General features: G+C 43.7%; 1 protein-coding gene across 1 annotated transcript in view; it reads right to left on the bottom strand.

Annotated features, from left to right (window-relative positions):
* Nucleotides 1-538: 538 nt before the first annotated feature.
* KCNJ16 (potassium inwardly rectifying channel subfamily J member 16) overlaps nucleotides 539-25,067 on the bottom strand; it is a 47,950-nt gene continuing 23,421 nt past the window's right edge. Inside the window, exon 2 of the mRNA XM_014576576.4 lies at nucleotides 539-2,933. Within this exon, the coding sequence (XP_014432062.3) occupies nucleotides 1,635-2,813 (1,179 nt within the window). The 5' untranslated portion in view covers nucleotides 2,814-2,933 and the 3' untranslated portion in view covers nucleotides 539-1,634. The remainder of the gene's footprint in view (nucleotides 2,934-25,067) is intronic.

Raw genomic sequence — 25,067 nt, forward strand, 5'->3', positions numbered from 1 at the left:
TGATGGCCCAAAATACTGTAAAGTCGCAAGTATAGTGTGCATTTTTTCCCCTTTTTTAAACGTCAAAGTCGGCGTGCGCGTTATCCATAGAAGGCTTTTTTTTAAAGTTTTAAGCTCACCGTCGGCAGGCATGAGCTGGGCGGGGTGTGGGGCTGGGGCAGAGGGTCCGGCAGGTGCAAGCTCGGCGTGCCGGCAGCTGGGCAGGGGAGACCCCACCCCCAGCAGGCACGAACTCAGCTGGGCAGCAGGACCCCGCAGCAGGCGTGAGCTCAGCTGCGCAGGGGGTCCGGTGGCAGGCGCAAGCCCCTTCCTTCCTCTGCATACCTTAAAATCTCGAGTATAATGGGGGTGTGCATTATTGATAGGAGTTTAGTTTATTCAAGAATTTTGACCTTTAAAAGGCAGACGTACATTATACATAGGTGCACATTATACTCAAGATTTTACGGAACACGTTCTTGTACATACAGACATGTCTATTTCTGTATCTATAACTGGATGCATATGATTGTATTCTGGATTTGACTGGCATTAGGCATTTCCAGAAAAGCACAACCTGTTTATTATGAACTTTTATACAATGAAACTCTTTTTAAAAAGCCCTCTTGTTCTGTCTCTTTCCAGGGACACCATTTTTTGTTCGAACTGCAAGGAACTCTATTAATTGTAGCACGTGTGCCCATAGATAACACAAAGATTACAGGCAGACAGTTGTGAAAACCAGATTAACAAGAGAATCTATATTAAGCATTCAGAATAGGATCTGAAATCCCAAAGTGATCAGATAAAGGTGGGACAAATAACAATAACAAGGCAGGTTGATATTACAAGACTTGGGTTTGTTTCACTTCTTGCATCGCGCAAAGAAACTTCTCAGAGTTCAACACTATGTACATTTCACAGATCTGTTCTCACTGCCTTGTTATGAATTTTTCTTCAAAAATTCAAATCAAAAGTTTCGACTTCTGTACATGCTGATTTCAAAGTAACCAAATTTCCTCAAAATGTTCAAAAAAATCTTTGCTGAAAAAAATTTTCATCTTAAATTTTGAAATTTGAAATGCAATATGGGGTTCAGATTTTGAGTGGAGAAATTGTTTGTGATTTCCAAAGCCACAGTGAGATTATGGGAATCAGCCATCCAAATAAATTGGGAAGCTTTGAAAAAACTACCTAAGGGGTTAACCAACCAAACAATGGGCACTTAAGAACAATTTGCACCTTCTTTATCAGCGTCATGTAACATGATCACTCTAATTCACTATTTTTTCCTTTTCTTCTTCCCCTTTTTATTTTGGAACTGGACTTTTAATACTCCATTCATCTGAAGAAGTGGGTTGTACCCATCAAAGCTCATGATACCATCTACATGTTTTTATTAGAACTTAAAAAACAATGAATACTCATAGCAGCACCTTAAAGACTATCTATGGGAGTACATTATGTTTTCATTCTCTGATTGGATGAGTATATACTAGAATTAGATGTATTATATAAATACTTGTGTGTATAGGGTTTAACACTGCTTATATTTTACAGACTGCTTAGGGAACAGGAGGGGCAGTAATTTTATTTGCAATAACTAACTAGATCTTGGAGTTGGCTGAAATTCTACTTAAGGTCAGCAGATCTTTCTAATAAGGCAGTTCCCTAGAATCTTGGTCGAAAGCTTTCATAAGATCTGGATCTTCAGAACTGCTGATGAGGGCAACTTCCTTAAATGATGTATCTCTGACCTTCAGGGTTGATGTATTTGTTCCTCTGTCCACTCTTTTCTCAGTTGTGTTCCATTCATGTTCTTTCCAATCCAGTTGCTTTGCACTGCAATAGGGAGCATACACTTCCGTGGTTTCCTCAAACTGTAGGCAATCCACATTGTAGTATTTTTTCCTCACCTCCAAGACATCATTAAACCTGTGTCCCCAAAGGATTTCTCGGGGGACATATGAACTTCTCGACTGATGGGAAGTTCCAGTTGAATCTCCAGTGTAGACAAATGTAACCAAGATTTCAAAACTGTCTTTGGCCAAAGCTTTCCGATCTAGACCGTACAAAGGGCTGTCCTGGACAATTTCATGTACGATGGTCACAGGTGTGACAAGTATGATCTGATCATTTTGTAACTTTAAATCCTTGTATTCCATTGTCATTCTTCCTTCCTTATCTTCCAAATAGCGCAGAAGCTGTGCTCTTACTATGCCTTCAACCATGTGATTTGGCCGGAAATCCCCAATGCGCCACATGAGGCAAAGTTTATCATCTCTTAGGCCTACCGTGGCATAGTAGCTGAAGCGGATAGTCTGAGCTCTCTTTCGAGCTGTGGCCATTTTAGCCAAGGCAGCTCCAATGATGAATGTATCAATAACACAGCTTAATACTGACTGTAGGATCACCATGATGATGGCGACAGAGCACTCCTCAGTGACACAACGAAAACCATAACCTATGGTCGTTTGGGTTTCCAGAGAGAATAAGAATGCTCCTGTGAAGCTGTGCACCTTAGCAACACAAGGGGTTATTTCTTCATCGTGTACTAAATCTCCATGATGGATTGCAATAAGCCAAAAGACTAAGCCGAAGAACAGCCAAGAAAGAATGTAAGATAAGGAGAATATCACAAACATGTGACGCCATTTGATGTCCACCAGCGTGGTGAAAATATCCGCCACGTAGCTCTCCCATTCTCCAAAGATGTGTTTGAAATACACATTGCAGCTGCCATCTTTGTGGAGAAATCTCTTCTGCATTTTTTTGGGCCCCACTTTGGTACCTTCGCAGGAAGAGTTTGGGGAGCTGAGCTTATTTCCTTTCATATTGACAAGCCTCTTGTGATGACAACGCCTTGTTATCTGTCTTGTATCAGCTCAATGGCCTTGATTTGTGGACACGTCCGTGGTTCCAACGGCTAAACGTGCTCTCTCCTCATTCGAAATCTGCAAAAGAAAATGAAGAGAGGAACGTTTACTTTTGGTTTCCTACGTGGGACTTTTCATGACACCTAAACTGCATGCATTACCTGTATAGTTTCAGCAACACCTGCTAAGTTGTACAGATATTGAATAAAAGTTACGCCTTTAACCTCATAAGGTTCATTAATTTGGGGCTGTACTTGTCAAATAAAATTTGTTGGCAATTTCCTGAACTATTTTAAGATTTTGTTCTCGGTCAAAATGGGCAACAAAGGACATTTGTTTTTTCTATTTTATATATTATATTTCTAATGTTTCTCACAAGTAGCCTTTGGTCAGGAAGGATTGCCATGTAGCCTCGATAGGAATGACAAGCAGCTGCAGGCCTCTACATCTTACTGTGTTACAAATAGCAACAGTTATTAGGAATACTTGTATGTAAGTTTTTCTGGCATTATGAAGACATGCAAGAAAACTCTAAGTACAATTTTCAAAAGCAGCGATGAGACGTAGCCAAAATTTCATTGAATGTCTTGCAATTTAGGCTCCTAAATCATTTAGGTATCTTCAGGTATCTTGGATATGTGATTAACCAAAAGCCAAGCCAGTAATATGAAACACATCTGAATATTTTAAGGTGGACCTATGAATAAATTTCATGTAGTAAATCATTTATGTTGACTGATGATACAGAGTTTATCTTCAAAATATTAGAGTCCATCTTCCTATACCCTAAACTCTGTTGGTCAGTGTTTAATCCCCTTTTTATCAATGAGGAAACTGGGATACAGAGAAGTCACATGATTTTCCAATAAAGATCAAAGGCAGAGGTAGGCTCTGAATTCAGATATTATTTGCTCCTAGTTCTGGACTATATCCACTGTCATCATGCCTTTTGTAGAATAATGTGAGGACTATTCTTGTTTGTCTTTTAATGGAGAGATTTTCAAAAGAACCTAAGGGAGTTAGGTGCATACATCCCATTGATCTGCAATGGGACTTGTGTTCCTAAATCTTTTAAGCACGACTATTTTGCTCTCTGCCTCAGCACGAAGAAATGGATGAGATGACCTACTGGGGTCCCTCCCCGTGCTACATTTCTATGATCCTGTAAAATTCTCCTGCTAAGGGGAAGGGATAAAACCTCTTAGCCTTTGTCTGAAAAGCCACATCAAATTCTATGAACTGGGCTAAAGATTTTGCTACCTGTGAAAGATTAGCAGGAAAAGACCTGATGCTGACATGGGCTTTAGGATCAGTTGCTGAGAATGCAACTCAGATGTCGCCAAGGAGAATTTGTTTGCTAACACACTAGCTCTTCCTCTCCCTCCCCCCGCCAAGAGCAGGAACATCATGATCCCCTTCTTCCTTTCCCTTCCTCCTCTCCCTCCACCAACCATTTTGCCCTCTTCACCAGCACAGGAAGTGTGTTGACATTTACAAGAATCTTGCTGAGCAGATTTACTTCTTGTAATTGTATTTGAAAGAAAGAAAACGGATAGCTGCTACAAATGGAGCAGTACGGCAGAGCAGGGTAGGAAGAAGCATCTCAATGGGCAGATGTCAGAAGGGATAAAAACTCCATGAGGATAAGCATCCCTAGCCTCAGAGATTGATATATGAACCCCAGAGGTCTGGTAATCAGGCTAGAGATCTGAACTCTCTTATTAGTTACTAGAAGATTTGACCAGCGTTGCTCGGGACTTTAGTTCAAAGACAAAGTCTCTCAAATGTATAGTAGATAGCTGCACCTTTCTCCACCCCCTGCCCTCTGCTGCCCCAATGGGGTTATGGCTGTGCCAGTCTTCATCTCTTGCTCCCTGCTAAATCCTTGTCATCCGTATATAGTATAACTGTCCCTGCTTCCCATTCCATATCCCTTGCTGTCCCCATGTGGTTATTATGTAGCAGAGCTACCCCTCCACCTTTCCGTTCCATGAGAAGCAATTCCATTCCAGACACATCCCATTGCCCTGGCACAACCAAACCTTGACCTGGCTTTTAAGTTCTGATAAGAGGAAGCTCCATACCCAGTTTGGTGATCCTAGCTCTTATCGTTCAGGAGAAGTTCTTGATCAGGCCAACAGACAGACACACACACAGACAAACTCTCTCAAATATAAAGTAGATCTTACCCAAGATCAAGACCCAAATTTGAGAGTGACCTTGTTTAAAAGAATTATAATGATGGGGACTCGGCACCTACCTCACACAGGTGTGTTTGAAAATCTAGCCCCGACTTTAACACGACAGACAAAAGGTAGAAGAAGGGGTAAGGCCTAGAAGTGAAATGACTTCTCTGAGCTCACAAAGAGGTCAATGGAAGCATAGACCCAGATCTTCTGACTCCCATGGAAGGATGTGAATAATGAAAACTTAAGCAAAAACAATATTGTCTCGTGTAGATCATTATTATTTTCACCTCTTCTCTTGAGTGGATCCCAAGTCAGAAAAGAAGTACTAGAAAAAAAAAAGAAGACGACGAAGAAGAAGCTAAAAGGGAAAAAATTGATACTTTTTTGTATCTCACAATGGCTCCTATGTTAAACTGAGGTACTGAAGTCTTCTAACAGTATCTGAACCATCTTTGGCCATCTCCCATTTTGATGTGAGCAAGACCTGGACTCTTGTTTAAATTTTGTCAGCTTCCTCAGAGAAGTAATAGCTTTGGAACACTGAACATCCAACGTCAGTTTTGGAGACTCACAGTAAACATGGATTCCAACTAAATCATGTAATTTTGACCTTCTTGCGTGTGATGGTGTCATTTTAAATCAATCTGAATGTGGCACAGTCAACTAATATCCTATTAGTTGATGTTACACCCTTTATGAAGCCATTTCCCCATCATTATGTAAACCAGTAGGGGTGAATTATTGTTCAATGATATGTCAGTAAACAGCCTAGTAGTAAAATATTAAGCAAAACCATGTGGAAATCTTTGTTCCAAAATAATCCTAGTTTGAGAATTGGATTATATCTAACAGAAAACAACCTGAAATCTGCACATGAAGTTGGGTACTCTCCCGTCAATGTCTGATGCATCCAATGAGTCCCACTTTAACATTGGCTTAGTAACCATGCCATACTTTCCCACCACATGTTGTGGACGGGGCTGAAATTTTTCCAGTTTTGTACATTGTTGTGCAACCCTGGAAGACTTTCATTTCAGAGACAAGAAATGTGAAGCACTGAAACATTTAGGACTGGCTTTGAATTAACTCATACGATAGTTCCTCTTTTAAAAAAACAACAACAAATCTGTTGTAGGTGGAAGAATCTAATATGAGACTTTTTCCTTGATTATTCTTCTGCTCAGGAGACATTTACTTCTCCCAACATAGGAAATTACTGGGATTATCTCTTGAATCACCCATCCATATGCTCTAGTAGGCTATTATCTCACTAATTTCTCACTCTTCCATTGTTGCCAAAGCAGCCCTTTACTAGTCCCTGGCTATTTAGTCTTATCCAGCTTGTACCTGCCCCTCCTCTAAGGACATAGTTCACACTACTCCCAATTCCATATTGTGTCTCACCCACTCCTGGCTCAGGCCTTATTGTTACCATGACACACACCATCACCTTCTTTGCTAGCATGATTCCTTTTGTAGTCAACGTTCTCCATCAAGTCCCAGCCAGTGATGGGGTCCTCAAACCAGCAACCTGCCTTAAAGCGCCTGTGCAGTTAAGCAGGTGATGAACTTTAAGCATGTGAGCACTCACATTGATTTCCATAGGACTACTCATGGGATTAAGTGCTTTGCTGCATCAGCAGGTCCTGCTTCACTGACGTCAATGTGTGTTTTAACACTGATAATAGGGAGGGCAGGATCTGGACCATAGCAATGAGATATGGCTAAAATTTGGAGTAATTTCTCTGAAGTCAATGGAACGAAGGTTCTCACATTATTCTCGTTTCTCTTCCATATAAATGCTAGTTCCTCTTTTTTTCTCTGCAGCTTGAAAGGTTGATTCAGAGACAGCCCAGGTTGTATAGATGCAATATATTAACTGGCAATGGTAATGGACTGAACATTATAGGAATGTCAGCAATTAATGGGCTGATGTTTACCAGGTGATGCTTACTGGTTAACCAGCAGTCCAGATGGGCTGGAACAGCCCCCACCCACCAGATACAGGTGTGGGCTGCTCCAGCCTAGCCAGGCCACTGCACTGTGGGTGGGGGGCTGCTCCAGCCTGGCTAACCGGTTACGTGGTTAACCGGTTAAATGTAACATTTAACCGTTTAACTGATTAAACGGGATTTTACGTCCCTAATAAGCTCTAGCAGTAGCGTCTTATAAGTGATTCCATTTCCCTATATTATTTTGCATATCTAATAACTCTTCTTAAAAAAAGAAATCCAAATAAAAAAATAGAGCCCGGCCTTTTCAAATCAAGTTTTTGTGTTGGGCAGAAGAAAAAACATTCCTTCTTGGACTACCCATTCCAAACCTCAATAAGAAAAAGAAGACTTAAAATATCAATATTAAAGTGTTTATTAAACATTTTAAAAGGCAGACATAAATAGCACAGAGCAGCAGACGGTTGCACAGACTTTCAAGTCATGCAATGGTGCTGTAATTGGCACTGGAACAACTCGCAGCAACAAATATATTGACATTTAATTCATCTAAGTGAAACCAGATCTTGTTTTAAAAAGGGGAAGAGAGAGAGAAAGAAAGCAGTTGGCCCCTGTAAGTTGACACAAGAGGTGCTGGAAGTTGATTTCACTTGATAACTTAGGGTACGTCTACACGGCACACTTATTTCGAAATAATCTATTCCAGAAGAAATACTCTGAAATAGCTTATTTCCATGAGAAATGGAAAGCACTGGCAACTTGAAACTGATAATTTGGGGCCTCCCTATGAATCTCAGCCTCTTGGAGAATTTGGGGAGGCAGAGAACCTAAAACATTACTTTTGGGGATCCCTATTTTCTGCTTTTAAGTGCCTTTAAAGGGGATATGTAAAAACACAGACAGAGAGGCTGTGTCTACACTGGCAAGTTTTTCCAGAAAATCAGCTGCTTTTCCGGAAAAACTTGCCAGCTGTCTACAATGGCCGCTCGAATTTCTGGAAAAGCACTGACGATCTACTGTAAAATCATCAGTGCTTTTCCGGAAAAACTATGCTGCTCCCTTTTGGGCAAAAGTCTTTTTCCGGAAAACTGTTCTGGAAAAGGGCCAGTATAGTCAGCACAGTAGTGTTTTCCGCAAAAAAGCCCCGATCGCGAAAATGACAATCGGGGCTTTTTTGCGGAAAAGCGCGTCTAGATTGGCCACAGACGCTTTTCCGCAAAAAGTGCTTTTCCGGAAAAGCGTCCTGCCAATCTAGACTCACTTTTCCGAAAATGCTTTTAACGGAAAACTTTTCCACTAAAAGCATTTCCGGAAAATCATGCCAGTGTAGACGTAGCCAGAGAGTTTGTTCTTAGCTGCAGCCAGAGGCAGCATATAAGGTTCAGATGTTGGGATGCAGATATCAGAATGTCCTTTCAAGAGCTGGAAGAGTCTCTGGGTTCTGCCAGGTCAGTGGAGCAATAGCGCTTCGAAGACGTTGTGCTTGGTGAATGATGCACCCTACAGGTTTGCTGGACACGATAAGCGTGAGGCAAAACACTTGTCCGAGCTCATGCCTGCGGACATCTGTGCAATTGTCTCACTGCCTTCCGTGGAAGCAGACCCAGGCCTTTGGTGCATTTTAGGTGAATGCTGAGCCTAATTTCCTCTTCTTTCCCTTTCTTCCTCCACTCCCGCTGAGATCAGGCCTATCACCATTCTGAGCCTGGAGAAAAGTTGTCAGCAATTCTGCGGGGTTACCACCTGAGGTTTGATTGTGTCTCCAGATTTCTCCATGCACAGTGACCCGTGGGTTACAGTCAGCTTGCAGAGGCATAGAAAAATCCTCTCCAGACGTCCAGGAACGTATGCACCAGCTCTTGCTGGCAAAGAACAGTCAAGCACTTTGCTGTGGCTCTAAATAGGACATGATGTAATATAATAATATACTCAGCAAGGTAAATGGCAGGTCACGAACAATGATAGAGCAATGATAGAATCAGATTAGATAATGCTGGCTGCTTTCAATTAACAGAGTTGGCACTGCCGATGCTTTTCTTTGCAGCGTTTCAGGGTTGCCAGCTCTGCTTTCCAAAAATGGCCAATTATTAATAGTGTGTAGATTTGGGGGCTCAGAGGTGCTGGTTTTGTCATATGAATCAGTAGCCTAAAGCCAGACCTTTAGTATCAAGGGATGTTTGTGTAATCCACACACCTTAGGGTGCGGCGTACAGTCCCATCTAGGGGCAATGGGACTGCTTACAGTGAGAATAATCTCCAATGTATCCACCTCCAGAGATGATGCTGACATGAGGAGATCCTGAAAGAGATGCCCAAAAAGACACAGTGCGATGCAGAACTCGGAGGACGGAGACATGTCTACACTGCAGCATTCTGTCGAAATAGCTCACGTTATTTTGACATAACAAGGTGAGTGTCCGCACAGCAAGCCCGTTATTTTGAAATTATTTCAAAATAACAGGCTTCTTATTTTGAAATAATAAACCCTCATTTCATGAGGAATAACATTTATTTCAAAATTGCTATTTCGAAATAGCATGAGTGTGGATGCCCCACTGCATTTATTTCAAAGTAGCTATTCCCCAGAGTCATTCAGAGCTCTGGGGGAGCTTCCTGGAGCTCTACATCAAGATAGCGCATCCACATCAAGGGAACCTGCCTTGGTCTAATTTCGAGGCTTCCCCGTAGTGTGGAAATGCTATTCCAAAATAGTTATTATGGGAGTTATTATTCCAAAATAACTTACTTTGAAATACCCTGGTAGTGTAGACATGCTCTGTTAGGATGTGTCTAGACTACACCTCTCTGTCGACAGGGAGAGGCAGATTAGGCACATTGAAAATGCAAATGAAGCTGGGATTTAAATATCCCGTGCTTCATTTGCATAAATATGGCTGCCGCTTTTTTTCAAAACGGAGCATTTCGAAAAAAAATGGCAGTCTAGATGCGGATCTTTTGAAAAATAAACCCTTTTTCGAAAGATCCTGTACACCTCATTTTAACAGGTTCAGTTCCGCCTGTTGGTGTTTCACATGAGATTGATTTGTGAAGGGATATTACGAGTTCCCTGAAGCAGAGAATATACATTCCGCTACACATCGGACAGTGCCAAGGACATGGCTGGCAAACAGCTAACGTTCAAAGAATCAATAGTAATGGCCAGGCTGGGATATGAGCGTTCGGTGCCCGTTTTGCAGAGTCATTGAGTAGTAAAGAGTCAGACCAGGAGAAACCACCAGATCATTGAGTCTGAACTCCTGTATCCAACAATTAGACCAAAGTATTGCAGCCCTCAAGAAACTAAACCAGGACAAGCACAGGCAGAGAGCAGGGTGAGATGCAATCACAGGAGATGGATATAGTGAGAGAGCCAGATAATCCAAGCAAGTGAGCACGCCCCATGCTGCCCTGACTTTCCTGTTCTGCTCATTACTTAAGCTTGCCTGAAGAGTAGGAAATATGTCACAGTAATCTTCATGATGATGAGTTAGTGATAGCACTTGGGGATGGAGAGTTTGATTCCTACATGCTCTGTTGGACATACACAGGGCCCTGCCAAATTCAAGTGTGTCAGCTCCCAGCAGCTGGCCCCATTCCTGGGGATCCGATTGCATTGTGGGTTCTGCAATAGAAGCTTTATACTGCAGAGCCCGTAGTATGGGGTGACAGCCAGCTTCCTGAGAGCAAGGTTGGCAGCCAGAGCTGGTGCATGCTGGGAGCGGGCTTACGTGTACCAGCTCCCCGCTGCCAGCACTACGTCCATGGATACAAAGCCAGCAGTACAGGGCAGCAGCCAGATCCGCAAGAACAGGGCCGAGAGCAGGCGAGTAATCATAATGGAAATCGATAAACAGATGCTTATTGGTTAACAGTTTAGACAAGTGGTTCCCAGCCTGTAGTCTGTGGATACCTGGTGGTCCGTGACGGTACTGTAGGGGATCTGTGTAAAGTTTAAAAATCAGTATCAGGCCCACCACAGGGGGCCCAATCCTTCCTTTTCTCTTCCTTTTCTCTTTCTCTTCTTTTTTCTCTTCTCCCCCAGGGAGGGAGCTCCATGAAATCTGAATAGATTGAAAAGGGGTCCGTATGCTCCAAAAAGTTGGGATCCACTGGTTTAGATGGTTACACTCTTAGGGTGTGTCTAGACTACAGAGTTTTGTCGACAAAACTATACCTGCGTCTACACTACCGCTGAGTTCTGTCGACATAACGTTGACAGAACTCAGCAGTTTTGTCGACACTGGTAAACCTCATTTTACGAGGCATAACGCCTTCTGTCGACAGAGTTCTGTCGACAGAAGGTGTTATTGCATGTAGGGTTGTGTCTAGACTACAGGGTTTTGTCGACAAAGCAGCTTGCTTTGTCGACAGAACTGAATGTAGTCTAGACGCTCTTTGTCGACAGAAGCTTTGTCGACAGTATCTGTCGACAAAAATTCTGTCGACAAAACCCTGTAGTCTAGACGTACCCTTACATCCCTAGCAAGCACATAGATATGTGGCAGTGGTTAAAATTAATCAAAACCAGAGCATGAATGCTGATGAGGATCATGTGACAGCCACCTAGAACATGCCCCCAGGGAAAAATTAAGCAACTGATTTCTTATTCATACATTGGGGGGCAGGTAAATGAAATACATTATTTCAGGGTTCCCATAATTGATGTCACATATTAGTATTGACTGAATTCCTCCAATGATTGTAAAACGGGTAATACATGGCCAACATCAAAGCAGGCTTCCTCCAGGCCCTGCTCCCCCCATGCCCGACAACTGTACAAGTTCAGTGAGTTTGGTTTATAGGGTTTCAAGCAAACAGGCTGTGAATTTGCACCCACTATGTGAAGTTCAGACTGGAGGGCAAACAAGAGTAGTCCCTGGACCTCAGCGTATCCGTACATGTTCCCAACACCAGGTCTGACTTTGACTTGCTTATCTCCGACAGAGCCCTCAAACTCCGTCACATCTGCTGGATCTCACATAACTTTGCCTCTCTCTGAGACATCCAGTTTACAAAGTAAGAAATAAAACCAGGTGGGCTCAAAATGGGGCCACGATTTTGCACCAGGGGCTCATGAGCTGGACTCCCTTTGTAATGAAACTTGAAACAAACCAAGCGTCCTGTGGTTTCCTGCTTCCCTGTGGACATTTCACGGAGCTTTAGGCTTCCTTATCTTTTTTCTGAAGGGGACTCTTTTCAGATCCATTCTCCAGGTCAGACAATCCAGCACCTTTCTGCCAACAAGCATGCTGTTTTGCGGTAGTGGCCAAGATTTTCAAAAGTGCCTAATGGTTTTCGTGCCTCCTCTTTGGAGGTTTAGGTTGGACATTAGGAAAAAGTTCCGAACTGTCAGGGTAGTCAAACACTGGAATAAATTGCCCAGGGAGGTTGTGGAATCCCCATCTCTGGAGATATTTAAGAGTAGGTTAGATAAATGTCTAGCAGGGATGGTCTAGACAGTATTTGGTCCTGCCATGAGGGCAGGGGACTGGACTCGATGACCTCTCGAGATCCCTTCCAGTCCTAGTATTCTATGATTCTATGATCTTAAGAGCTCTGTCAAGGGCCAGGTTTTCAGAAAGTGCTCTCTGAAATGTTTTCTTGGGCGGGGTCATCAAACACCACTAGTCATTTTTTAAAATCTTTCCCAGTGTTTATTTTTCGTGGAGCTCACTAAAAGGTGGACCCAAGCCAAGCACTAATTTCTGTAGACAACCAAACAGCGGCAGAATGGCAACAGTTGGTTACTACTGCTTTCAGTTTCACAGATCAATGACCTTGATATGAATCTGATTACAGTTCCCACCAGCCGCCCAGGCTGATCTAATAAAATAAGATGCTGAAGGAATTTGCATGGCCTTTATATTTTCAAAACAAAACAGGGTGGAGTTGTAAAAAAAATCACGTTTCTTCACTTCAGGGAGCGAATGGAAGGGTGGAGAAAGAGGGAGAGGGGAAAAACTAAAAATAAAACAGGTAAATAAAACTAATCCCATTCAGACTGATCTAATTTTTTAGGAAATCTCACCAGAAAAACCTGTTGTCTAAAATTTCCAGCCTAATTCCCCAATGAAAGAGGTGGAAACAAATTCTGGATCCATATTGAGTTATCTGGGGGGGTTTTAAGGAAAGGGTTGGATGATTCTCTGACTGATATTAACACATGTCGTTATGCAAGTAAAAATGTGGAGGATCAAATTTTATGTTATGATCAGTTATCCTCATTTCACTCTGTGCATTGCTTTCTGTGCATTTCATAGACTATTTCATGCCAACTTCTCCCACCTATTTCTTACTTTTAAAAAAGGCTCTGTCCTTCACTACAGCAGTTTATCTTACCTCACTACTTATGGAAAAGTCCAACAGAATTTAATACACTGAACCAATAAGGTTCTAAAAATTCTTAATTGAGTTTTGCACATTAAAATAATACACCTCAGTGGACCTATGCCCATTTCAAAACTCCAGTGGAGGATATGAACCACAAAATGCATCGAAAGTGAAATCCTTTCTAGAGAATGTGTACACCAAGCAGGCCTGGCCCACAACATTTTGGCACCTGAGGCGGGGAGCTCAAATGACATCCCCATGCCCCCTCGCTTGGGCCAAAATTTTGAAAGGTCTCAATTCTGCCTTCTTCCTGTTCTACTCCTTCATGGTACTGCAGAGAGAATACATATGCACCAGCAGCAGACACAATTTTCTACACTCTGGGTCCTAGTGGCACCTCTCTCCCCTAGTCTGGCACTTGAGGCGGACGCCTCAGTTTGCCTCATGGTAAAGCCAGTCCTGACACCGACTAGTAAATGATAACTTGGCTACAAATTTCTATAGTATGGTTTAAACACTGCACAGAGAAATCACCATTCCCTTTTAAATTCTATAGGGTACTGTCAAGGTTCCATGTTCAAATCTAGATGGTCTGTTCTCTTTGGGTATGTCTAGACTACCGCGTTTTGTCAACGGAAGTTTTGTCGACAGATACTGTCGACAAAACTTCCGTCGACAAAGAGTGTCCAGACACATTGAGTTCTGTCAATAAAGCAAGCTGCTTTGTTGACAGAACTCCGTAGTCTGGACGCAATGTTACAGGCAATAACACCTTCTGTCGACAGAGTTCTGTCGACAGAAGGTGTTATGCCTTGTAAAATGAGGTATACCAGCGTCGACAAAACTGCTGAGTTCTGTCGACGTTATGTCGACAGAACTCAGCGGTAGTGTAGACGCTGGTATAGTTTTGTCGACAAAAGTCCACTTTTGTCGACAAAACTAGGTAGTCTAGACACACCCTTTGTTTCCCGTCTTGTGCAGTCATATTTTCCACCAGGAGTGATGCTGTCAGTGTTGTGTCTATCCAGAATGCAGGTTAAGCTACAGATGATGTGTTGATGCTAACCTCAGAGCGCTCGTTGAGTGTTTGCAGCTTGGTAACATAAACACGACTCTGTTGTTCCTTCAATATATAGTTTGTTACATTTTCTTTCAACCGTGTAATTTGCAAGGCTGCGTCACCCCAGTGCTAATATTTCCTTGAATACTTAACTGCAGAGTATGCCCACACTGTAAAAATAACAATGTTTAAAGAGGACTGTGGACAAACTCTGCAATAACATAAGCTGTTTTATTGCCTCTGGGGATTTAAAAAGCAAAACAAAACAGACATGTGATAACAGTGTCAAGTTACATCCACAGGGAAATAAAAGACCTGCAGCATGGCAGCAGCCACATGGCTGCAATTTTTCAGCTCCAGAGCCTTATCCTTGAAAGCCCAAGTTAGCTGATTTGGGGCCAGCCAAAAGTGTTTTGTCCCTGTGTAGACATAAACTTTGAAACCTATAGATAATTTTCTGCCAGGTTTCAATACAGTACACTAAACATGGTTAGGGCTGGAAGGGATGAAAAAGCACTGTCCACCAGATAAGCAAAAAATTACATGCTTTGGCAACTGCTGTGTTGCCAAACCAGGGATACTTCCCAGTCATGGAATCTTTATTGATTTATATAGATGTCTATCTAAGGGTACGTCTAGACTACAGGCTTTTTTCAACAGAGGCTTTGTCGACAGATAATGTCAACAAAACCTCTGTCAAAAAAGAGCATATAGACTACAGTCAGTTCTGTCGACAAAGCAAGCCGCTTTTTCGACAGAGAGTCTAGATGCTCTCTTTTGGAAAAATCACAGTGTGGATGCAACAGTGCCTTTTGTTGACATAACTCCGTCGAAAAAAGGTGTTATTCCTCGTAGAATCAGGTTTACCGCCATCGACAAAACTTCCACGTTCGATTGACTTACTGTCGATAGAACTCGGCGGTAGTGTAGACGCAGTTATTGTTCTGTTGACAAAAGTCCACTTTTGTTGACAAAACTCTGTAGTCTAGACACACCCATATGACTCTTGGAGTATGTCTAGACTACATGGCTCTGTCAACGGATGAGGTTTCTAGACATAGGGAAATGAAGCGGTGATTTAAATAATCGCCATTTCATTTGCATCAAAATGGCTGCCACGCTGTGCCGATCAGCTGTTTGGCGGCACAGCACGGTAGTCTGGACGCTCCGTGGTTGATAAGGAAGCCCTTGTCAACCACTCCATTATGCCTCGTGGAATGAAGTTTACCAGGGCAGTCGACAAGGGCTTCCCTTGTCGACCGCGGAGCATCCAGACTACCGCGCTGTGCTGCCAAACAGCTGATCGGCACAGTGCAGCAGCCATTTTGATGTAAATGAAGCAGCGATTATTTAAATTGCCGCTTCATTTCCCTATGCCTAGAAACCTCATCTATATGGCTCCATCGACGAGCCATGTAGTCTAGACATATCCTTGGTGTTCAGACATGATCAAGTGTATCAGAGATACAATTCACTTAAACCTACGGCATGAAGATCATCTGTTCTGCAGGAATTCAGCCAACCAGTCACCTACCTACATTCAGCATCTGAGAAGCACACCTTCAGCCTTCTCCAAAAGCCTTGTAAAAAGATGTCTTTTGCAACATGCCCCAAACGCTGACCCAATTAAAGCTATTTCAACCCATGGAGGGCGAGCAAGAGGCAGAGTGTTGGAGCCCTCACAGAGAACACTGGACAAGGTGCCTCCTTTCCCCCCTCAGCCTCTTCTGTAATAAGGAGACTCCATCTCAGGCACCTCGTGTCACCACAGCTGTGATAGCACTGCACAGGGAGAGAAGGGATCGCTCAGGTAGGCCGGCCCCAGGCCTTTCAGGGCTTTATAGGCCAGAACCAACAACTTAAACCTGCAGTGGGAAATCTGCGGCCCACAGGCCGAATGTGGCCCACTGGGATTCTGTGTGTGGCCTGTGAGGCATTTTGTTTAGTGTTGCCCATGCACAGGGTTGCCAGATTCGGCTGGTTTCCATACAGGTAGGTTTTTTCCTTAGCAGTATTCCCAAAGTGACCCCCACGTAAAGCAAGGGCAGGGGAAGTGAAGGGAGTGTGGGTTGCACACAACATTGTGACAGCCGGGCGCTCCCTCTGCATCCAGGCAAAGTGGCTCAATCAGCATCCCCTGCAAATAATAGGATGCAAGCGCAACTGGGAAAACTATCCCGGGAGACCATCTTGGTTACAACAGTCTAGCAGCCCACTGAGATGAAGGAGGGCCATTCACATGACCCACTCGCTAACCTCGGTGGCCTGTTGGTGACTGAAACAATGAGCTCGATGGGTGTCCAGGCAGAGCGCTGGTGTCATGTGCTCCTATCACAGTGGTCCGTCCTGTAAGCAGGCATTTTGCACCACATAAATAATAGAACCGGGGATGAGGAAGATGAGTGGACGAAGATAGCAGGCATCACTTCAAGAAAAGCACATAAGCACATAATAGCAATAGACTGAAGCACTTACTTACATGCATTCTCAAGTGGGGGGCCAAAGAAGTTAAATATTTGCTGAAGGTCTTACAGTAAATCAGGTTCAGTGGTCCTGTCTCCCTGCCCTATTATTGTGAGATCATGGAAGCGAAATATCAAGCAGTTGTGCCTGTGAAAACGAAGATCTTATTTTCTGTCCAGAATCACTAGCTGTCTCCAAAAGTGACAGGCCTATTTCCAAAGAGAAAGTCAACGTTGCCTTTAAAAATAAAAGTGAAGAGAGCGTATGTGTGCCCCAGGGCCTGGTTATTAAACACATGCTGGATATGCCTCCGTGTGTGCCCAAGCAATATGACCCTCAACATTAATCTTTGCTTGGAGGCCTTTCACTTAGCAGTTTTGTCAAGTGAGCGACAGAAGGAAGGCTCTAATTTTGAGGCGTTAGTCATGCCTCACTCACTTCATTCTTCAAAGGCAAACACAGCCAACAAAGTGAACAGATCTTATCAGGATACTAACTTAAAAATACATCCGATAAAAGTCTGTTCCTTTAGAAATGTCAACACTTGTGAGAAAATCAGTAGCAACTGCAATAAGGTTGGTGTTATTGCCAAAGCAACTCCTCAGGAATGTTTTGGGAAACAGCTCTTCTTGTTTTCTTTATAGGTAGAGTTGAACTATAAAAGTTAATCTCTCACCTTTAGCCTAGTACAGATTAACTTTGCAGTGTATCCTCACAAGTAGCTATAGCAGTGGTGGGCAACCCGCCATGAGGCCCATTGTGGAACTGTGTGTGGCCCGCGAGACATTTTGGTTACTGTTGTCCACGTGCAGGGCTGCCAGATTCCACTGGTTACTGTCTACATAGGTTTCTTTTTCCAACCAATATTACTAAAGTGACACACAAGTGGAGCAAGGGCCCGTGAAGTGAGGTGCAGGCTGACTGCACATAATACTGACTGTGAGAGCCGTGTGCTCCCTGTACATCCAATCAAAACTCAGCTACGATTGACTCAGCACACTCCGCAAATTCTAGGTACGCAAGCGCAGTGAACCAAAACTGCCCTCTCGCGGAAGACCATCTTGGTTATGACAATCTTGCCGCCCACTGAGGTGAAGGAAGGCCACTCATGTGTCCTACTCACTAGCCTAGGTTGCCCATCATTGGGCTCTAGACTACCGCGTTTTGTCGACGGAAGTTTTGTCGACAGATACTGTCGACAAAACTTCCGTCGACAATTTGCGTCCAGACACATGGAGTTCTGTCGACAAAGCAAGCCGCTTTGTCGACAGAACTCCGTAGTCTGGACGCAACGTTACAGGCAATAACACCTTCTGTCGACAGAACTCTGTCGACAGAAGGTGTTTTGCCTCGTAAAATGAGGTATACCAGCGTCGACAAAACCGCGGAGTTCTGTCGACATTATGTCGACAGAACTCCGCGGTAGTGTAGACGCTGGTATTGTTTTGTCGACAAAAGTCCACTTTTGTCGACAAAACTAGGTAGTCTAGACACACCCTTAGATGCATTAGCTGGGATGCTTTAACAGGAGTGTCATGAGCAAGACATGAGAAGTCAATCTTCTGCTCTACTCGGAGCTGATTAGGCTTCAACTGGAGTATTGTGTCCAGTTCTGGGCACCATGTTTTTCAAGAAAGATGTGGAGAAACTAGAGTCGCTCCAGAGAAGAGCAACAAGAACGATTAAAGGTTTAGAAAACATGAGCTATGGGGGAAGACTGAAAGAATTGGGCTTGTTTAGTTAGGAAAGGAGAAGACTAAGAGGGAACATGATAGCAGTTTTCAGGTATCTAAAAGGGTGTCACAAGGAGGAGGGAGAAAAATTGTTCTCCTTGGCCTCTGAGGATAGGGCAAAAGCAATGGGTTTAAACTGCAGCAAGGGAAGTTTAGGTTGGACATTAGGAAAAACTTCCTAACTGTCAGTTAGGTTAAATACTGGAATAAATAGGCTTGGCAGGTTGAGGAATTTCCATCTCTGGAGCAATTTAAGAGCAGGTTAGACAGATATCTATCAGGGATGGTCAAGATGGTGCTTGGTTCTGCAGTGAGGTCAGGGGACTGGACTCGATGACCTCTCAAAGTCCCTTCCAGGTCTATGATTCTCCTTTTAATGTATTTTGAATATAGCTAAACTCCATGTAAGATTAGGCCTGAGCCAAATGAAAAGTGGACAAAAATTTGGACATCAGTGGGAATCAATGGGAGTTGCAGCTAAACAGTCTTAGTGGGAGGTTTTCTCATTTATCTCTCTTAGTTCCCGTATCTGTATTTTATTTGTTTTCAATCTATGTGCACCTAGAATTTTCCTTTGATTTTTGTATTTGAGCACATTCCAAAAGCCAAAGAGAAACTTCTGAGTTTCAGAAGGTTTGGGCACAAAGCCTTAAATCAGCCCCAAGTCACTCAAAATATTAATGAAGCATTTAGTGAACCTTTCACTAACCTTGAAATCTGTTTCAAGGCTTAACAAAGCTCCAAGCCAGTCTCTGAATGTATTCATGAGGAACATTCTGCACTTCTCTAGTTTGTATTCATTCCATCGCAAACAGGGGGGTTAAGTTTCTAAGAAATAGGACCTGTGAAGGCAGTGAAGAAGCAAGCCAAAAGAGCCAAAAGTTGCTTAGTTTGTATTCCTCCATTTAGGGGTGACTGTCATACTTGATTGAAGTCTGTGTTCAGTACAGGAAACACAGATAACGGGAGACTAGAAAAAAGTTTGGAAGGGAGCCAGAAATACTGTAACAATGGAAAAACAATCAGGGAATGATGACGTCAGAAGGTATCCTGAGGAAAGAAGAAAAGCTGAATCTTCAGCCCACATGAATGCTAGAGGGATGAAGTTATCTTGGAACTAATTGTTGACACAAACATGGTTTTAAAAGCTTGACAGCTGTGTAGCAATCGGCGCAGGAATTTGGTCTGACAAAGCAGAAGTGACAAGAAGTGGAACCAAACAACATTGTGACGCGTGTTGACACTTACGACTTTATGGGATTAATCTGGTCTTTGGGTGTTTTTCAAATCAGGAGTCCAGATCTCTTTGTTCTCCAGTAGAAAGCTCAGCTCTGAGGTCATTCTCCTCCTCAGACGCCCATGGCTGTTTATGAACATGCTTGCAAAACTCAAACCCCATTTCCCACTGAGGAAGACAGAAACAGGTTTGGTTATTGTCTGCCTCAGTTGTTCTCAGCAGTATATTGATCTTAGGGAGAGAAACACGGTCTGTTTGGAGTTTTACTGTAGGGAGCCACGTATCAATGAAAGGGAAATGCATGCCAGGGACTCATGATTGGGAGGTTCTGCTTTTTAGATCGAGCCAAAATGAAAAAGGAAGGCAGCTCTATCAGCCTAAAAGAAAAGCTACTGCTACGAGATTTAAGGATAAATTGCACAATAAGTGATCTAAAAGGACCCACTCATGCTATGATTTACTCAAGACAGATGCTGAGTAGGGGGTGGAGCCTATGTTAGGAACACATAACTCCCTAGCTGCACAGGTTCGAATCTCAGAAGAGGCAAATTCAACCTTTTGAGGGTCAGGGGTATAGATGAAACTGAAGACCTATTTTCTTTACAAGTCCCTTACAGCCTTTGCTGCATAACTTATATTGGTACGTGGAGAAGGATTTTTTTAGGAGGGTAGAGTTTTACCTGCTGTTCCTTAGGCCCTCCCCAAAAATCCCTTTCCCCCACTCTTGTGTATCATGTACTGCACCCTAGAAGTAACTGCATTTATTTAGTTTGTGAGACCTATGGGAACTTACCCAGTTCTTTTTTTTTTAACCCAGTTATACTTCTGGCCAGCACACAAAGGACAAGACCCAGTGACTAGTTCCACAATCCTACTGATTCTCCAGTCCCTGCTTAGGGAACTGGAACAATGGCCACAGCAGATGAAAAAACATCTGATTCCCTGCCCATGGGTTAGTAGTTGACTTCTTTGCTCTCCCCATCACCAGTGTAGGGTTCAGTCTTACAATGGTACTGAACACTCTGTCAAGATCCAACAAAGTCCTTCTGTGTATGATTAACATAGTAGAGGAGAGCAATCCCCTTGAGATCAGTGGAAACTACTCACATGTGTAAAGTTAAATATGGACTTATGGTTCACCGCACTGCAGCCAGAGTGCTCAGTGCCTTTCAGAATTAAGCCCTTAGACCCAGATTTTAAAGGAATTTAGGCATTGCAGAGCCTCACTGATTTAGGAGCCTGAATCTCTTTTTGGCTCCTAAATTAACCTAATTTTGGCTCAGGGCCTAAACCTCTTTTGAAAATTAAATGTAGGCCCCTAAATCAATTAGGTGTCGGAACACTGAGCACAGCAACACTGAACACAGGCCCTTAGTTCCCAGCGCAACGCATTGTTGTTAACCCGCCGTGTATTAGTTTGGGTTTTGTGCAGAGTTACATTTTACCCACTGGGAGGATCTTGTTAACAGCATGCCGAGCCATGCAGTATCTCAGCTTGATTTGAAAAACAGAATGAAGGACAATATTTTACAATCTTTCCACTCTACACCTGGCATGCAACTTTCATTTTATGTTGTCACAAGGGGTCGAATCTGCAGGAAAAGTGTCGACTTTAGCACAGAATGGCAGTGAATCACTGATAATTGCTATTGCACTGTTTTGGATGGGGTCTTGGACCCAATAAAATACCTTGAGATTTTATCACACAAGTAGGGCCACATTCTGTTGGCCATTCAAAGGATTTTGACTCCACTCTTACTGTGACAGCCGATTCTCAACCCCAAGGCTACGTCTAGACTACATTGCTCCGTTGATGGAGCCATGTAAAATAGTTTATTCGGCATAGTCAAAGAAGTGGGGATTTAAATAATCCCCGCTTCATTAAAATAAAAATGGCTGCTGCGTTGTGCCAACGATCAAATATGGACTTATGGTTCATCACACTGCAGCCAAAGTGCTGAGAGCCTTGCATAATTAAGCCCTTAGACCCAGATTTAAAGGCATTTAGGCATTGCAGAGCCTAACTGATTTAGGACCCTGAAACTCTTTTTGGCTCCTAAATTAACCTAATGGCTGTGGCCATTTTTATTTTAATGAAGCGGGGATTAAATCCCCGCTTCTTTGACTATGGCAAATAAACGATTTTACATGGCTCTGTCGACGGAGCTTGTAGTCTCGACATAGCCCAAGGATCCTCGCACATTTTTTTGTCTTTTTACTCAATTTGAACAGCCCAGTTTAAATAAAAGGCCCAGCTAAATATTTAGCCCCCCTCACACAAAATCTAAGCCACACTTTTCCAAGATCTGATCAATTAAAGCTCATGCTGAACTTGTTTGCCATTGTGTGTATGAGAGAGAGGCAGAGAAAAAGTCCATTTTCGACTGTGGGGGCTACTACGTTTCCAATTTTCAGCTGGGACTAGAAAGTGGAGGTGACAAAATACCACCAGAAAAGCTAGCCTTGTGATACTAATCAAGAATGGGAAGCACTGGAAATCTCACCAGAGACTTTTTCCTGGCGAGGGTCCCATCCAATTGCGCAATCCCCAAAAAGATTTGGGTTAATAGCCAGACTGCTGGCTGAGGCTCTGAACTGAACAGCTGAACTTCCTGAGTGCTCCCATCACTGGTTTTTGAGGCAGCGTGAGACAGCTCTGTGGTTTTATGACGTTTGTTTGCTTCCCATGTTCGTCTTCACTTGGGCGGAGTGGTTTCATAGGGTCAAGTCTGGTCTCCTACTTGGAGGGAGAACCTCCCAAGAGTCTGATCTCTTAGAGGGAGAATGTCACGTTACATGAAATTATTTTAGTCAAGCATGCCAATGTGGGGAAGAAGGAGGCAAAAGGGACAGCTGCCCCAGGGCCCAGTGATACAAAAGGGCCCAGTGAACCTGGCCTCTGCCTTTAGTGTGGAAGCCCAGACCATATAAATGGCTTCCAGAGAACCACAAAGTGCACACCAGCCCCACCCCTTCCAGAGGGTAAGAACAGGGCCCCTCTCCTCCATTTTGCCCAGGGGCCCAGCGAGGCTGTCGGGCCTGCTGATATTCGTGCTTCAGAATCGCCACACTTCTCTCTGTGTCGGTCCTGAATCTATGCCCCCACCTGCCCTTCACATACTGATGGACAGAACCAGGCAAAATATTTCATCCAACATGTTTTTGGCAAAAATTTCAGATTTGGCAATACAAACCACTTTTATCAGGGTTAGCCCTTCATTTCAACGGCACTGCTGTATTTGGCTGTTTCTAAATTGGCACCCTTTTCCGGAAAAGGGATGCACATGAGACACTTCGGAATTGCAAATGCAGCGGGGATTTAAATTTTCCCCGCTGCATTTGCATGAACATGGCTGCCGCTTTTTTCCGGCTCGGGGCTTTGCCGGAAAAAAGCACCAGTGTAGACAGGGATCTTTCGGAAAATAAAGCCTTTTCCGGAAGATCCCTTATTCCTCTTAAAATCAGGAATAAGCGATCTTCCGGAAAGGCTTTGTTTTCCGAAAGATCCCTGTCTAGACTGGCGCTTTTTTCCGGCAAAGCCCCGAGCCGGAAAAAAGCGGCAGCCATGTTCATGCAAATGCAGTGGGGAAAATTTAAATCCCCGCTGCATTTGCAATTCCGAAGTGTCTCATCTGCATCCCTTTTCCGGAAAAGGGTGCCAATGTAGACACAGCCTCTGTGTCTTTGCTTTGCTTAAAGGCAGGGCAAAAATCTTCTCTAAATGGGTGTTCATTGATGTTCCCTACACCAATGGGGATTTCCCCATTGGCAAACTATTGTTATTCGTTCTTGCCTGACAAGCGTTACCTCTGCTCCCCTCCACTCCCTGCATCGTGAGGACCACATAGAGCAAGGAGAAAATGGTTTCATGACCAAATCCAACCACAGGAAATGAAAGGCCGAGAATCGCCCCTCTATTCCCATTCTTCTGTTCCGCAAATCACCATAAATAATAGTTGAGTAGCTGTAATATAGTCTTTCCTGTCTGCACTCGTCAAGCAACCCTTCTCTTAATTGGCTTAGAAGTGAAGATCATATCAGCAGCATGACAGAAACAAAAGTGAACCGTTCCTGGTGTGAAACTGTACCTGGGTCCTTTGGGCTACACTCTGTGATTCCTTCCTGCTGGCCAACAGGGTCAAAGAGTTGGCTTTTGAAAGAGGAGAGAAAAGAAGAATCAGAACAAGCTGTTGCTCAAACCAGCAGAGGATTGTTCTTTGTTTTTCTGTATTTACACAGTGTGACTCACTTGCAGAATAAGCTACTGGAGATCTGAAGGGAGATGTATCTCATAGACTCATAGACTTTAAGGTCAGAAGGGACCATTATGATTATCTAGTCCGACCCCCTGCACAATGCAGGCCACAGAATCTCACCCCCACCTCTCCCAGAATAATCCTCTCACCTATATCTCAGATATTGAAGCCTTCAAATACTTTGAAGACCCCAAGATACAGAGAATCCTCTAGCTGTGATCTGTACCCCATGCTACAGAGGAAGGCGAAAAACCTCCAGGGCCTCTGCTAATCTGTTCCATTACCAAAAATGTTTTCCTCCATTTAGACCCTGAATGATCCCTTCAGCACATGGCTAGCCTAAGACTCAAACTTAAAGCCCACTGAAGACAATAAAGTGAAAGTTAAGGTCATGCACAAGCAGGTACGCTGACAGGAGGGTAGGGGGGCAAAGGGAGCAATTACCCTGGGGCTCAGCTATTCGAAGGGGAGTAGCAGTATTGGCAGCCAAAGTCCTAGGACCTTAAAATGGCCACCGGAGCACCTCTCTGCAGACTTGGCGTGGCTCTAAGGGCTGGGAGGACCCAGCACCATGGTCCGGGTGGCACTGAGGTGTGGCTACCCCCATTCCTGCCCTTCTAACCCCCATTCTGCCCTGTCCACCTGCGGCACTACCCCTTCCATCCAGGCACTGCCCCTTCCACCTGCGGCAGGGACTTGTGGAAGCTGTCGGCCCTCCTCTGCTTTTCTGAAGAGGCATAGGCTTACACACACACTTAAGTACTTCTGCTGAACTGGGCTATCCAGGTCTGTGAGGCTGGATTGCTCATGAGCGGTAGCCTGTGCCTACTGACTTACAATTGTAGGGTGATGATGCTGATTTATTTGCACTGACTGCCATGGGACCGAGGGCCCCGATCTGGCAGCTGACTGAGCACAGATGAATTGTTCTACGTCCTGCGAACCCCATTGACTTCCAGGAAAGCTCCACAATGGAGTGCTGATCCACCAAC

The sequence above is a fragment of the Pelodiscus sinensis genome, chromosome 20, assembly GCF_052426305.1.
Source record: "Pelodiscus sinensis isolate ZL-2025 chromosome 20, ASM5242630v1, whole genome shotgun sequence".
NCBI lineage: Eukaryota > Metazoa > Chordata > Testudines > Trionychidae > Pelodiscus > Pelodiscus sinensis.